Genomic DNA, 16400 nt, shown 5'->3' with positions numbered 1-16400 from the left:
GAAATCGGGAAAACTTCCTATTGAGAAGTACACATGTTGGGAAAACAGAGGTGATAACATTCAGTATCTTTACAGATCACTGACGCTCTGTGAAAAGGAGTGAAGTGAGGGAGCACACTAAAAACAGGTGTACAACGGTTTATAACACTTGCAGTATCCAAACATTTTAAGTTATAAAATCTATACAGACCTTCACGGTGGAGTCCCACGATGCTGAATACAGTCGGTTGTCATGCCAACAGATCTTACTAACGGCATCGTCATGTCCCATTAACGTGTCCTGGCGTCTTGCAAATGCTATAGAGTAAAAATAGCTAACAGAAACGAGAAGGAAAACTATTAAAAAGCATTCCAGCTCAATTTGGAGACTCCTAAACACATATTCAAGGAGTATTATGTTGTTTAATTCTACACTAAGACTCACTAGAATTACAAAATACTATTCTAATGCTATTACACCAAAATACTCAATATCTGACTTTGAAACTAGAAATCTCCAGGTCTGGCTCATTTGTGTTTTCACCTCAGGTTAAAACAGAAAAACAGAGTTCAGTGGGAGAAATTACTAGATTCAAACAATCACAGTCAAAGCCGCCAGTACTAGCCTTATCTAATATCTGTTCCTTTTCGAAAACAATGCAGTGTCCCATCAGTGGAAGACCTGTCTTTTCCTGCCTTCTGTCCACAAAGACAGCCATGCCGTGTGTGGAATTACACAAGGAGCACACTCAGATACATACACGTTATTATCCCACGAAGAACTTATGACGGTGGCATCTCCTGGCAAAAGTAAACAAGATGATAAAGCCTGAAATACAAATGGTTTGACATAATTATATACAATAATTAGTAAATCCCTAACATGTTAAAACTATCTCATAAGCTCCCCCCAAAATTAATGCTTAAATTCTGTTTATTCTGGCCTTCCTCGTTATTTGGGAAGTGTTTTTTTTCAACTGGCTAATTCCAGATGCTAGGTTCCTTCCCAAATGTAAACAAGTAAGTGTGTCCAGGGCACATGGATCTAGCCTGTGGGTGTTCAGGGGCTCTGGAAGGCCCCCACAGCCCTGGGCTGGACGAACTCCTCATGCAGGTAAATCGTGAGGGGAGGGTGGGCTGCATGTTATTCTCAAGGAGCCTCTCTGGATTACAGGCTTCCACAGGTAGGGAGAACTTCCAAAATTCTTTAGGGACTTTCAAAACCATTCGGATGGTTTACGTTAACAATAAAATGTGTTTTTTCAGAAGAATTGGCTTTCTAGAATTCAGGGTCCTATCCACTCAGAAATGCACACATTATTTAAAAAACACAGACATGTTTAGTTTGACAGTTCCAGAAAAGGAAAGAATTATTAAGGGGAATTCTACTGGTTGGCACTTCTAGTTTTCTAGGCTATAAGCAAAATCACTGTATTCTGAAAAAGAAGCACCCTGAAAAATGTTTAAATTGAATTTAGAAGTAATGTCACTGAGGTACCTTGTAGACATCACACAGGAAAAACCCAACTGCTTGGGGAGAAACAAAATGCCATTATGTGTGTATAAAACAAACTGCTACATGAATTTCCATCATATCACTGGCTTAAAATTAAAACGAACTCACCATATTTGAAAACGATATACTTCTTTGTAGCATTTTGGATTCCTTGGAGAACATCTTCAAGGTGGAATCTGGTTTAATGATGAGAAGGCAGACATATAAGAAAGATTTCCTGACCCTTACAGAGGATAGACAACAGTAGAGGCAGGAGGAGCAGGGCAGGAGGTGAGGCCAGAGGATCTGGGGCCCCATCTGGTGACCTGTCACCTCATGACAAGGAAACCAACGCATACCCAGTCCAGGCCCAGCACACTGCTCACATTTCAGCATGACTGAACCCAGAACAGGCCTAGTCACTGATAGAAGCTCAAAGTTAAAGAGAAGGAGCGCCTGGGTGGCTCAGTCAATTAAGCGTCTACCTTTGGCTCAGGTCATGATCTCAGGGTCCTGGGACTGAGTCCCACATTAGGCTCCCTGCTCAGTGGGGAGCCTGCTTCTCTGTCTCCCCCTCTCCCTCCCCCAGCTCATGCTCTCTCTCGCAAATAAATAAAGAAAATCTTAAAAAAAAAAGTTAAAGGGGAGTAAAATAGCAATTTTAAAGACAACAAAAATCATGGAGATATATATTTTTTTTTAATTTTTTTTTTTAACCAATTGCCCAGTTATGGTATGCTACCCCTGAACTGAATTAGCATTTATGAAGCAACCACTGACTTCCTAAAGAATAATAAAGCAGGGATTAAAATGTCCTTGCCTAACAGAAGCTTGAAAAAGTGTACAAAAGCAATCTCTTAGGAACCAAGACTTACAAAAATGATAATGAACTCTGAACATCCCATATTTGAAACAAGTAACACATTTCCTAATTTGTAAACTCACAACATGATGATGAAAAAGGTCAAAATGAGCTTGAAATAATTTCTTCGGTATAGTAAAATTTAACATTTTGACCTCATTTTTGCAACACCAATACACACAGATCCTGAGACTTCATCAAGCCGAAACACTTTCTAGCATTCAGCTTGGAAACAAAGTCCAGCGAGTGAACACAGCATTACCTGAACTTTACCCTCTGGGTGACACTCAACTCTGAGTCTCTTCCTGACCGTGCTGCTGACTCTGAAGAATGCCTTTTCTAGCAGGCATTTCTGAGTCATCACCACAAAGTCTACTGCAGCTTATGAATGTGGGGGATCCTACGGGAAGCCGTAAGTCAGCCCAGGATGTGAGGATGCTGTTCTCAAAACAGATGACTCTGTGCCCATGCTAGAGGGGACCCTGCTGGAGCCTGGCTCGCAGCTGATGAGCCCTCCGAGTGCCCACGCAGCCAAACATAGACCGCGTGTATATGAGCAAGGAAGTGGTGACAAGCAGGATATGCCTAAATCGGTACTACATGTTATTAACAGAAGAAACAAAGAAAAAAACAAAGGCTTCTCACTTAAAAAAAAAACCAAAAAACCCTCTTTCCCCTTCACTTGGTAAATTGACAAAGAAGGGATATCATGCTTAATGAGCATCCAGGGTTTCAAGCCTCAACGCTCCCCAACGTCCCCACTCATGGTTTACAAGGTCATACAAGTACAGGAGGCTGAGGGACTTAAACCCTGGTGGACAAATCCAGCTACGAACACAGGCTCTGCTTGCCGATAAAGCTTTAGTGAGAAAATGCTTTCACGATACAGCATTCGGTCTCGTGTGATGGTGCTGGCACACTCGGGGGACAGGATACTGGGAGAAGGCAGAGTGCTTCCCTCCGTCAGGGCACCTGAGACCCCAGTGGGGCCCCGTGTGTGTCCTGCATGTCACTTCCTTTGGCCGACAGCAGAACCATTATCTGTGCTTTATGCAAAGTTCTGTTGTTTGCATCCTGAGGTTGTCCCTGAGAGAGCGAGGAAGGACGTGCTACAGATAATGAACCACCGTGAGCGACTCTGAGAGCAGTAAGCCTGAATTCTCCGGGAGGGTTTGGTTGGACGGCACCATTTCCAGACTTAATCGATGAAACACATAATTTCCTCCGATAAGGCTAAAGGAAAAGTCCCCTCCAAAACAGCCAGCTACTAACTGTCAGAGCAAGTTGTCTTAAAACTTAAGCAGGATGACTAAGAATCTGATAAGGTAGAACATTAACAATGTGTGCCTTGGATTTCCAGTGAAATTCCACAACAAATGCCCTGAAATGCATAGCCTGCGACACAAATGAAACACCTAACAGCAAAGGTGCACTTGTCCATGCTCCCATGCACGGTGCCCTGGGACGCCCCGGCTACACCCTGCAGCTGCCCGGCTGTTCTGGGGCTCCCTCTTAGCAAGGAGCCGGGAGTGAGCTCTTTGTGCCCGCCCTGTCCCTGAAATTTCTGGAAACCTCGTCAGCAATGGAATCTCATGATTGTTTCTGGCAAACTACAGTGACGTTTTCTGCTAAATGCCACAAACTGCTCAAAAGTCACTTTCTGTGGAGACAGCACACCCAAGTGCAATCCTTGACTTAGTGCCAAGAAACCTGGATTCTTCACAGTTCCAGGTAAACCACTGTTCAGGCAGGAAAACTCACCTTGTGAGGTTGTAAACACGGAAGACCCGTTACAAGAGACAGCTATTCCGGTAACTGCCCTGTTTAAAGACAGAGGTTTATAAGTTACCAACATCCATGAGCTGGGACACTCGTCTCTTTCAAGTCCTGGATTTCATTTTACCAAGTGTCTCTATTTATTTTTGTCACAGCCTGTCTGCTGGATCTGTCCTGCACACATTACACCTGCCACGACCAAATCATCAGTTGGGAGCTTCAAATTTTGTTTCTGGTGAGACCTGCGGCCGGAAACCATTCCCCCTCTCAGCTTCCCTAGCTGCCACAGTCAAAGTCTAACATCTTCCCGATGCCGTGAATTGGCTTCTCCTCAATTCCACCTTATCTGACTGTCCCCCAAATTGCTGAAACTCTCCTTTATTTACAAGCACTTCACTTGCTTTGCTGCTGAATCGAATTTACCGAGCCTCGGTTCAGTGAGGATACTCTGTCTGGTGCTACCATTTCCTTTTATGGGTTCCTTCCTGTCTACACTGCCTGGGAGGACAGGGCCTCTTTCTGTGGGTCACTTAGAGACGCTGAGAAAAGGAAAGCCACTGTTAGAACGAATGAGGTGGAACTATGTATTTCGTGGCAGGAGGGTGTGCTCTGGTCCCTAGCCTTGGCTCTGCAGTGGACTGGGACATTCAGACCCACCCGTGACCCATGGTGTCTGTGGTATCAATATGTCAGGATATCTGTGCCATCGAGCAGACCCCAAGGCCCGTCTCTGAGCCTGGGTTTTCTCATCCATAACAGGACGGCTCAGGGGAGCTCAGTGCTTCTCAAGCCTTCCTACCAAAATGTGCGAATATCCTTAATGGCGGAAGTCTAAACACTCATAACCCCTCTGGGCCTGACAGCAAGCCCTTTTTTTAAAAGTATGGGTATTATTTTTAAAACTCCTGTGAACTTCGCCCTTTGATCTCTCTCCCTCTCCACATACTTGTTGTAAATTTTTAAAAGGACACATCTCCCCCTACAATATCTGTGAGTTCAACACTTGGAGAAGATCTACCATGTTTCTCCCATCAAAGACTTGAGGGGCTGTGTACCCCAGTTTGAGAGGCACAGAACTACCTGCTGGCTGCAGACCCCCTCCTGGGCTCCAGAAGGACCAGCAGGAGACATGACAGCATGGAAGGCTGACATAAATCCATTCTGTGCCAAATTTCCCCTTGCCACGTTGACTTCATCTGGCTGATCACCACAGACATTGTGGGGGGGAGAAAAACCCCTCAAGACAACACGGAAAGAGAGTTCCCACCCCCTTAACTCCACTTAAAACAGTGTCACTCCAGGTCAAGACCCCGGGTTTGGCAAGGACGGCAGAGGGGCACTCTTACTCTTTGTGGATTTTATATTGCTCCTGTAACTGCAGTTTGGTGATGTTATTCCAGGCCAGGCTTTTACTTTCTTCGGTCAGGTCTTCAAAAGACTCTTCACCTGGAGAGACTACATTGAGTTGCTGCCCAGTGAGTCAGCCGAATTGTTAACAAGCACCGGAGACAACAAGCATCAGGGCCATAACATTTTCTATTAGAACCAAATGACCAAGGAAACACAGTGCCCCACTGAAACAACTACCCTGAAATGTGCTAGGGAGCTCCACATTCATCAAGGGAAAATGACAAAATGTATAATCTAAATAACATAAAAATCCTTGGGAGAAAGACTGAAAAGTATCTTTGAAGACTGAAGTCTTTTTATACTCTTACCAGTGTTCTCGAAGTTTTCACTCAGCCCTGGCCTTAGGAACTTCAGAAAACACAAGACTGAGTAACTATTTCCTTGTCAGTAATCATTGCAAGAGCCTGACTGTTCCCTAGAAATGCTGCGGTTTCTTTTTGGTTTCAAGGGGGAGAAAGCAGACTTGCATTCCAAGCTACAAGTGCCCTGGCCAGGATAAGGGAAGCCGTCCCTCCTGTCATCTGAAGGGCCGGGCAATTGCTCCCTAGTATGATCACAAGACAGTGGTATGAGCCTGGTGACTAAGCAGGCACGGGTTTAAGAGGCATCACAAGATAATCTCATGGTCTTTATGACTGAACCCCGTGGGCCATTATCTCTTAGAGAAGAAAGGCCGGCTAAACGGGGTCCCGGGCCCCTGCGAGCTGTTCCTCCGACCTGAGAGTACACTCCACTCTCGGCACCTATGAGGTCCCCGGGTGCCTGGAACAGACAGGAGGGTAGATGATAAGAAATCAAGGGACTTTGCTCCCAGGGTTCCACATAGTGTCAGATTCCTCCTGGGAGCCTGTGGGCCTGAGGCCATACTATATGAAATGTGAAACACAGGTAACTGGCTGAAGGGGAGTACTCTTTCCTCCTTCTCCAAATACTAGATGTCACAATGCGGTCAAGTTCATTTTAGCACCCAGCACATGCCAGGCACACAACAGACTCTGTGTGTGTTCATCAAATGACTAAGAAAATGAATCAAATGAAGGAAACCAAGCACCCTGGATTCAAGATCTGTATGTGGGGGAGGAGGAGGAGAGTGAGGGATGGCGACGTTGTTTCTGGGAGAGAGCAGGGGAGAGCGGAGCCAGGGTGACCGTGGGAGCGGCACGGCGGGGACGGCCAGTGTGAAAGTGAAGGGCTAAGCATCAAACACTGGCTCGGAAAACCACAGAAAAGGTGAAGGAGAAAAACAACAGCAACAACAAAATACTGCCACGTCTCGTGGAATGGGAGTAATACCACCGGGAAAGAAAAGTAACCTGATTTTCTTTAAAATCAGCAGTTAAAACACAGACGAAACAGCAACAAAAACAGGCTTGTCGGAGCTGTTTTTCAGGAGAATGGGAGGACGGCCGTCTGGTGTCCCACCACAATCACCCCTGAGCCACGCAGCTGTTCGTGGCTCTCCTGTTCTTCAGAACCTTCAGGAACATCTGACTCAGAAAAAAGAAGTCATGGGTGCTCCCGTTTATTCTCCTTCCACACTCACCTGGAGAATCTGCCGTGGGATCATCAGGACTGCAGGTCTGGGTGACAGTTTTCAACTTTGGGGTGATCCGTCGAGGATGTGGGGTCACAAAGAGCTGTTTTGGCGTCTGGCCAAACTCCAGGATTTGGGTGAGCATGGCCACTTTCTCGTCAGGGTCCTCGATGCTTTGGGACAGAACACAAGTAATGCAGTGAACCATGAGGTTCGAGTCCCCCAAGAGCACAAATGTCAAACAATGCGGCTCAACGGAATAGAGATTTAATCCTCATACAGGAACAGTGACTCTGTGCCAGGACAGTCCAAGCCTCATCACAGATCTTTAGAGAGTTTTCTGAGGCTCGGTGACTTACCTAACGGGGAAAGCAAGATATAATTCACTGTAAAATTTCCACACCTTCATATGATCAAAGAGCTGCATTCATCATTTAGACAAAGAGGTTTTTCGTAACTCAAGTAGAAACTCCTTCTAGACGTATAGGTACCTGTTCAAGTCTACGCCTCCTTCATAGGTCAGGGGATGAAATACTGAAAAAAAGATGAAAAACTCTCTTGAAAGGGGTAGTACTGTTTGGTTATAATAGACATTTCACACAGACTCTTATATAAAGCTCAACAACTTTGAACTCATGGTTTCAAAGAAACTCATGGTCACTTTGCAAGAAAAGACTAATAAAAACCAACGACAATAAATATCAACCCGAGTTATCTTTCACTGAGCAGAAATCCAATTGGCAGGTGAGACAGCCTCTTATCTCCAGGTGTTTGCTGGTGAGCACCTCTAACCCCAGGGGAAGCGCCAGTCAACCCCCATTGCCCTGCACCTGTCCGCCCTGACCTGCTGGCTCCTCTTCAGCAGCTGACACCATTGGCAGCCCGGCGGCAGGTAAGAAGGAGCCCGAGGAGGGCATGCTGCTGCTGGTTTCTTTCTGCTCCATTAATAGGAAGCCCTGGGGCCCTTTAGAAGAAGGAGGGGTGGGGGGCACTCTTCTACCATATTCTGATTGAGTTTGAATTGAAATCGATGAGTGGGAGGAGAGTACATGTTAACATTGGAAGACTTTAGAAAAACACCTCTGGGGATCAGGGCGAAGTTGGGGTTCTTTAGCAGAAGTCCTTCCTCCTCTGTTACTCAGTACCTGACCCAGGGCCATGGAGCTGGGGGCCGCCCTCTGCTGACAGAAGATGCTTCTGCCAAGCACGAGCTTGGGCTGCTCTGGCCGCGTTTTTTTTTTCTCTCTCTCTCTTTTTTTTTTTTAATTTATTTATTTGACAGAGATCACAAGTAGACAGAAAGGCAGCCAGAGAGAGAGAGAGAGAGAGAGGGAAGCAGGCTCCCTGCTGAGCAAAGAGCCCGATGCGGGACTCGATCCCAGGACCCTGAGATCATGACCTGAGCCGAAGGCAGCGGCTTAACCCACTGAGCCACCCAGGTGCCCTTTTTTTCTCTTTTTGCTTGTGTTTTCATCAAACGCTATATGACATTTCTGAGACCCTCACTTACCATTATGGGCCTCAACGGCATCACCTCCTTTCTGCTTGTAGCCGAATATTAGATCGATCCACTCGTGGAGGTGCTCTGACACGTAATTGCTCTCCAGCGCATCCTTGCTCTTCTGAAGGAAGTCCTCGGGACCTGTTAGATGAGACTCCGTCAGAACGTCACTATCTTCCTTTACTCTCTCCCATCTCTTTTGTCTATCCACAGGCAGAAAAAGCTTCTAGGAGAGGCAAGAGGCACGTATTTCTTAATGAGGCTTTTTGGGCCCCATCAGATAAAATATATATTCTGGCGGGGGAAGGGGAGTGGTGAAGATCACTCTCACAACATTTAGATCTTTCAAATGCGTATAGATGTTTTTACGTCATAGACTCATAGACTAGTTCTGATTTGGAACAGAACTGATAGCGCCTCATTTACATAGAGAATTCTACTGCTATTTAAAAAAATCGAGGCTACTAAATCACAATACTAAAGGACCCCCCTCCCCCAGGTGAAGAAGTGCTGAAACTCGGTACTTCCAAGGTGGTACTCACTCCGTGCCCAGGGTGGGAGTTCCACATCATCGACCATTTGCCCTCCTTGTCTCTTTCCCAGATCCAACTTCAGACTATTGACTAAAAAGCTGACATCATCACCATAGAATTCTGGAATCAACTGAAAGTTTTTTTGGGGTGGTGGGTGGGAAAGAATAATAATGAACATTTTTTAAAGCAGTTAGAAACCACAAGCCCAGTGAACTATTAGCCTTATTAACTGCCTACCTCTTTAAAATCTGTTGCACCATCCAAACAGTTTTTCCAAGTTTCTGCAATACTAGATACAAAGAAAAAAAAATCAACTGATGTGAAGTCTTGGGTCTGGAAATAGCAACCAAAGTGCTCTCTATGCACCTAGGTGTTGTCCTACACTTCACCTGTGTTAACTCATTTCTCTCATTAACTCATAATTTTCAACATCTGTATGAGGATCCCCCCTTTGACAGAAGAGAAGCCTTCTCTGAGCTCATGCAGGGAGTGACATGGGGTGAGGACAAGGACCCTGTCTCCATGCCCACACTGTGAACCTCCAGCCAAACACTGCCTCATCGAAGGGACAACACAGGCTACTGCTTAAACACGGCAAACCTAGCATGGCTGTTTTAACAGGTCACTTTAGAAAGTGATTAAGTTGCACACAGCTTAGAAAAAGACTGAAGAGACACAGACCAAAAGATTAACAATGAATATTATCTCAGCGTGGTGGGAGGCCAAGTTAATTTTCTTCTTATTTTCTGACTTTTTTTTTTTTTTTGCAAGGAATACTACCTTTATAATTAAAAAAAAAAGTCATTTAAACAATCACAGGAAATAGTATTCAATTCGCAGCAGGATTATTTGGAATAAAGAGGTGTTGGAAACAGTCTAAATGTCCAACAATAGAAAAATAGTTAAAATACTTAAGTTATGGCATACATTAGGATGTGATACAATAATTTAAAAGTCGCTGTTTTGAACATCTGATATATGGGGAAAACTTCAACATCTAATATGACGGGGCTACACTAGGCAGGACAAAAGCTGTAATTGAAACATGTTCTTACACACACACACACACACACACACACACACACACACACACGACGAGAAAGAGCCTGAAAGGAACAGATGTACCAGTCAGTGATTCTTTACATTTCTTGACATTTTTGAATCCGCTTTTTTTTTTCGAAGCAAACATAGGGTACGTTTATAATTAGAGAGCTTAAGAACTGGTAGATGAAGCATGGGGTCAAACCTGTTGAACATTCTGTCCGCGTTATCAAATCTGCCATTCTGCAGACACAGCATGTACTCGGGCGCTAGAGGGGAAATCAGAGTTGGGTGAGATAACAGAATCCCTGGCGAATCAACGAGAAGCCCCACTGAACTGGGAGCACCAATTCAGAATCTTACCAATCCTCACAAGATAAAAGAGCACATAGCCGGGGGAAGAGTAGTGACTGCCGTACATGAACTTTGGCTCTGGCATCTCCTGGTAGCGGGTCTGCAACAGACGGGGAAAGACCGTGCTCGGTGTCGGCCGGGAAAACAGTAACCGCCTCAAGTAGCCAAACCCCAAATCGTGGCACAGGTACATTACATCCCTTAGTTTCTCTCTTTAAGTAGAAAAAGGAGAAGGGGGCGGGGGGAAAACTGTGAACACACAGTATTCCTGTGACAAGTATTTTGCTTTTCTGGGCTCTGTGGGAACAGCGTTGGGCTGGATTGAACAGAATGGATGTTACACATCTCTTCTAAAATTTACCAGGGACTCCCTCTGTGCAACTAAATCAGTCAACTTGTGATCCGGTCAGCCTCCTGCTTCCTGAATTTCAGGCAGAAAATTCAGAAGTGGGTGGGTGAGGAGCTGACCTCAAGGGAGAGGGCAGAGGGCAGAGAGGGGAGTAAGGAAAAAAATAGGTCCTCTAGTCACTTGGCATAGACCTCCCCTAATTTGGGGGAGAAATGAGTTTCCCTTACTATAAAAACAGGCCACCATGGCTCAGGGAGCTACTTAGAAACCAGGCATCCCCAGCTCCACGTACCAGGAGTCTCTCCAGCCGTTCCTTGTTTAGGGCCCCTACCGGCCTGCTAAGGTCCCGGAAAGTTCCCGGATTTGACAAATCTGTAGAAATAAATACATTTTTAAGAAATGAATTAATTAAAATAAAGCCAACAAACTTAATAACATTACCCCTCCATGGATACACATGCACAGATTTATTTCCACAAATAATTTTAAAAAATGGAGACAGACCCATTAGAATTATAGTATTTCTGATAGTCACTTACATAACTGTAAATGTTAGGGCTTGAGTTTTAAGTCAGCAAGTCACTAAAGAGTAGCATCTCTAATTTGAAAATAACCTGATTATTGTATCAAAGAGTGCACGTACTGCATGGAGCATGCATGGAGGTGTTATATGCAAATGATAAATCACGGAACACTACTTCAAAAACTAATGATGTCCTGTATGGTGACAAAATAGCAAAATCAAAAAAATTATTAAAAAAAAGATGATTGGTTTAAAAAAAACTATATTTCAAGGAAAACAACAACAAAAATTAAGCACATTTGAAAAGTCAGTATTCTTCTACCAAGATTTTCTGAAGTTTGAATTATAGTGAATATTATTATTGGGTGATAATAACATAATCTGAGAACTGGAGACTGAATGTTAACAGAGAAATAAATTCTCAAACTCCCAGAAAGTCTGTTATTTCTCTCAAGTGTAAGGGTTCAATTACTGAACTGTCAAGAGGAATTTATTGTTCACAATATGTAATTTAGAATATTACAAAATCAGATTACAATATAGTCACATTTTTGTTGAAATAATGAGAGAAATACATATACCACAAGGTTAAAATGATTCTCATTAATGTAATCATTGATGATTTTTCTTTTCTTCTTTAAATATTTCAGTACTTTTTAAATGTTCTAGAATGAATGATTATTACTTTCGGTCATCACATTTTTGATTGTGAACTTTAAAATAATATGATAACCCAAAACCACTTTTCAAAGTGAAAAATTAAATATTTGAAATGCGGTCATTACAGGTAATGATATGGCTTAAAAACGTACGCATACTTTCTGCGCATGCCTTTCAAGAAGTCTGTAAGTCCTTCTTTTGGGATTAAAAGAAGTTAAGAGCTAGTGGAGAAAACACCTACAAACCCCACACAACGTGGAGAACACTGACCTGGTACTGCGAGATGGAAACTAGCAACCCTTAGTACAGAGATCCAGATGGGCTGGAATCTGTTGACACCTCACGATCGCAGCACCTGCTTTCCTCTCACACTGGGCCTCGGGGCACTTACCCAGCTCGGTGCTGCAGTAATCGTTGATTATCCACGGGAACACGGGGTACTGCGAGAGGTCATTGCAGCTGCGGTCTGCCAGGTTGTTGAGGTGCAGGAGGTACTGGTAGTTGGAGAGGTGCCCGCGCTGCCACTGCAGCGTGTAGCTCTCGGCCGTGCGCTCTGCGACGTGGTGCTCTGAGGAGGACAGGGCCCGCGGGTCATCACTGAACTCGGCAAACATGGGCTAAGTTGTACTGAGTGTGTAAAAACTACATGTTTTGGGGTTTTTTTGAACAATTTTGAAAAGATTTTATTTACTGATCTGACAGAGAGAGACAGCGAGCACAAGCAGGGGGAGCAGCAGAGGGAGAGGGAGCAGGGAGCCTGTTGTGGGACTTTCCCAGGACCCTGGGATCATGACCTGAGGGGCAGGCAGATGCTTAACGACTGAGCCACCCAGGTGCCCCCAAAACTAGATAAATGTAGACCCGTCAGTGCATTTTTGAAAAATACGTTTTAAGAAAATGAAAAGTAGGCTGTGGTTGGTTTTCACCAAGTAGCTGTTGCATTAAGTATGAATATCTCCAAGGACATTCACCAGGAGGAAACATTACATATTTAAATACACGATATAAAACATATATGAGGTGCCTCATTAGCGCAGTAGGTAGCACGTCAGTCTCAGAAAACATATATGAAGGTATGGGGCAAAATGTACACATTACATGGTAACACATAATATTTACTATATTCTATATAGCCTGCAAGTACACAAAGTGCTTGAATTTTAACGCCTTTCAGAAGCCATGACCATTGGCAAAAGCTTATTTCCTCCACTTTTTATGAAATCAAGACAAAAACAGTTTCCTTTTAGATCAGGAAAAGGTCTACCACACAGATTTGCCAATGTCTATGTATTAGGTAGGCACATGAGGAGCAAGACAAAGAAAAGAACCCGCTGAAGGAGAAGAAGGTCTCTGGTAGGAAAACACAATTTCTCAAAGGAGAACCAGGAAGTCTCCTCCCGCCCCCGAGAATACCCTCAAGGAAACATGCAACCGTAGAGTATGTGGCACCAAGGACAGCTTTCCTCCTGGAGGGCATAAAGTGACTCAACTATTTTATTTTGTTCAGAAGATTCTGCTTTCAACATTTGGTTGGCTCCGCCAGGCAATTTATCTAACTCATCTGTTGATTCAGTATTTATCCTTACTTATTTTTACCAAGTTTCTTCTCTCACCAGTTATAAGGAAAGAGCTTAAAAACTCAAAATGCTTGTTCTCATTTCCTACACTCACAATACCTCAAAGAAAGTCTGACCCACCTGAGGAATAAGATCAGCGGGAATAAGGAAGCTTTAAGAAACAAGTTCTTAGGTCATGGCAAGTGTTTTGACTTGAGATTTTAGGACTCACCATGAAAGTTGAATTTTTTGTTGTAATCTTGTTATATAGTTAGAGGAATAAAATGAAAAAAAAATTTAATCAGGCGGCAGGAAATAACAATCTATGTGTATCAGAGCTATACTTAGGCATTAAATTAAATGTAACAGTTTATTGTGAGAAGAAAAAAATTGAATTCTAAACCTATTGTAAAATATGGGCGCCTGGGTGGCTCAGTGGGTTAAGCCGCTGCCTTCGGCTCAGGTCATGATCTCAGGGTCCTGGGATCGAGTCCCGCATCGGGCTCTCTGCTCAGCAGGGAGCCTGCTTCTCTCTCTCTCTCTCTCTCTCTCTCTGCCTGCCTCTCTGTCTACTTGTGATCTCTCTCTGTCAAATAAATAAATAAAATCTTTAAAAAAAAAAAATAAATAAATAAACCTATTGTAAAATAAAACATATTCCTCATTGAAAATAGACTATTCTTCTGAGAGAAAAATTCCATTTCTAAGGGAGTAAGAACAGCAAACAAAGTTAAGATGGCATTAATAAAATCCCAACATCTGCTTTTGAAAATCAACCCATTTTAGTTATCAAGCAACTCTGTAAACAAGAATAATTCAAGCATATAATTTCATATGTTCATGTCTAAAAAGAAAAATCAGGTGTTCTTTCTGATAAAGGTGGGAAAATTCACATTTTTATGGAAGGCTGAGGAACTATTAATTTAAAGCAAATCAAGTCCCATGGAGTCCTCTGAGTACAGAAGGCTCATGTGTTCCTTTTGTGCTGTTTTCCAGCTTTATGATTAAGATGACAGTTAATGATCACAAACACATGACTGGACAACTCGCTGCATCACATTAAGAAACCAATTCTTGGTTTCCATAAACGAATCTAGACATGACAGAACAGAAAAATAATTAGGTGGATTCTTTATAATCCATTCAACTTGGGGGTGTTACAATATAAAAAATATTCAAATATATTTATCAAGAGTTTTTCAAACACACACTTGGAACGGACTACTGCCAAATTTCACTTATATGAACTCATGGTTTTATTTTTAGAATGCCATTTGCCCACCTTAGTTCCTGATGTGAAGAAATAAGGAGACCCAGAAAGGTGATTCTAGATAGCATTTCTCTTCTCCTATTTCCTACCCCAGGTACTCAGGAGCTGAACTACCGTCATATGAATAGATACAATGAAGGGTGAGCACCATACCTAGATACGTGGCAATATAAAAATAGAGGTCATCTCTATCTTGAGGTTCATAGAACTTTAGGTAGATGTCAGAACAGAGGTCGTCTTCTGTGCAAAACACTTCCAAGCCCTATAAATTCAGTAAGAAAACAGTAAAATAAATAGCACTGTATTTACCTTGCAATCTCAAAACAAGCTATGTAAGTACAAAAGCTTTTCAATTAAAGATGTCTACTTTTTATATGCAGGTCTTACTTATTCACATTCTCCACATACAGATTTGATTCAGCAATGCACATATATGTGTGTGTTTGTATGACTATGTGCAGTGTGTATATGCGTGCACACAGTTCACCCAAAAGAAAGACTTGCAGACGACATGCTTACAGTACAACAAACTTGTACTTTTCAGACATGCCATGAGTGTTTACAAGTCAGCACCATTGGCTAAACCGAGGATATGAGAATCATCTACCGAGAAGTGACATCCCACAAGAACTCACCAAAGGCATGAGGCCGTGCCTCCTTTTGTAAATGCGGCGGACATCCTGGAGTGTTATCTGGACCACAGGTTTCTTTAAAAGTAGATAGACAATCTCAAACATCAACATTTGGACACAATTAGAACCTGCCCTATCAGAAAGGTGAAAAAGTGGCCAAATCTCGACTTCCCGACATGTTACATGTGAACAATTGGAAAGGCAGCTCTTAGAACAAGACATTTCTGGTTTTACGTCCTTGCCTACCCTTTTCCACTAACTTTATGACTTCGGACGAGTCTCCCTACTGTCAGTCAGGACCCCAACAATGCTAATGCACTGATCTATCATTCAGACTCCTGCAAGGTTGCAGAGAGAAAGGGGATATTAAAGTGCTGGTACAGATAACCTCTCAGGAATTTTGCTATCTTTTTACCGATCAAAGGTTTTCTTAGAACTGACACAGGATATATTTTTTTAGAATTCTGTCCCTTATCTCTGTAATGACTACATTGTACTAAGACTCATAAAAAACTAAGATATTAAGCAGGGCCTCTAAATTTTTCTTCATGAGGAAAAAAATGTTCTCGCTTCTCAAGAGGCTTAAAGCACTAGTAAGAGGAGAATGAGGTTAGAAAAGCCACTGAGACTAGCTACATGGTGATACATCCACCTTGCCCCACGTGAGAGAGAGGAAAAGCCCACATGTGGAACTGTGGAAATTGCCCGACGGCTGGTCAAGGATCTAAGCCCAGAGATTTGGGAGAGGATACATGCAAACACTATGGATCCTGAAGCTCTAGCACATACTCCAGTATCATCCCAAAAAGTTTTGACCCAAGCCATAGTAACAGTAGTGGTCAAGCCAACTATTACACCAGTACAGGTGTAGTGTCTGTGGGAGGGCTGGGTGAGGGTGTTCCGCCACCTGGTGGACAAAATTGTC

General features: G+C 43.3%; 1 protein-coding gene across 4 annotated transcripts in view; it reads right to left on the bottom strand.

Moving 5' to 3' along the window:
- The window catches only part of LOC111155379 (neutral sphingomyelinase activation associated factor), a 58285-nt gene that overhangs the window by 4934 nt on the left and 36951 nt on the right, over positions 1-16400 (bottom strand). For 3 of the 4 annotated variants that reach the window (XM_022515530.1, XM_022515532.1, XM_022515533.1), the window contains exons 11-26: positions 15479-15550; positions 14997-15105; positions 12409-12585; positions 11127-11206; positions 10495-10585; positions 10337-10400; positions 9328-9379; positions 9100-9220; positions 8567-8698; positions 7548-7590; positions 7066-7229; positions 5459-5558; positions 4098-4156; positions 1604-1671; positions 741-808; positions 191-314 (exon numbers count right to left, since the gene is read on the bottom strand). In XM_022515530.1, coding sequence (XP_022371238.1) covers positions 191-314; positions 741-808; positions 1604-1671; positions 4098-4156; positions 5459-5558; positions 7066-7229; positions 7548-7590; positions 8567-8698; positions 9100-9220; positions 9328-9379; positions 10337-10400; positions 10495-10585; positions 11127-11206; positions 12409-12585; positions 14997-15105; positions 15479-15550 — 1524 coding nt within the window. Of the gene's footprint in view, positions 1-190; positions 315-740; positions 809-1603; positions 1672-4097; positions 4157-5458; positions 5568-7065; positions 7230-7547; positions 7591-8566; positions 8699-9099; positions 9221-9327; positions 9380-10336; positions 10401-10494; positions 10586-11126; positions 11207-12408; positions 12586-14996; positions 15106-15478; positions 15551-16400 lie in introns of all 4 variants that reach the window. The other variant, XM_022515531.1, reaches the window with a different exon arrangement.

This window comes from Enhydra lutris, unplaced genomic scaffold (assembly GCF_002288905.1).
Source record: "Enhydra lutris kenyoni isolate GAN:26980312 unplaced genomic scaffold, ASM228890v2 scaffoldscaffold41, whole genome shotgun sequence".
NCBI classification, from domain to species: Eukaryota; Metazoa; Chordata; class Mammalia; order Carnivora; family Mustelidae; genus Enhydra; species Enhydra lutris.
The sequence above is the reverse complement of the archived record's forward strand: the minus strand, read 5'-3'. Positions and strand labels throughout refer to the sequence as shown.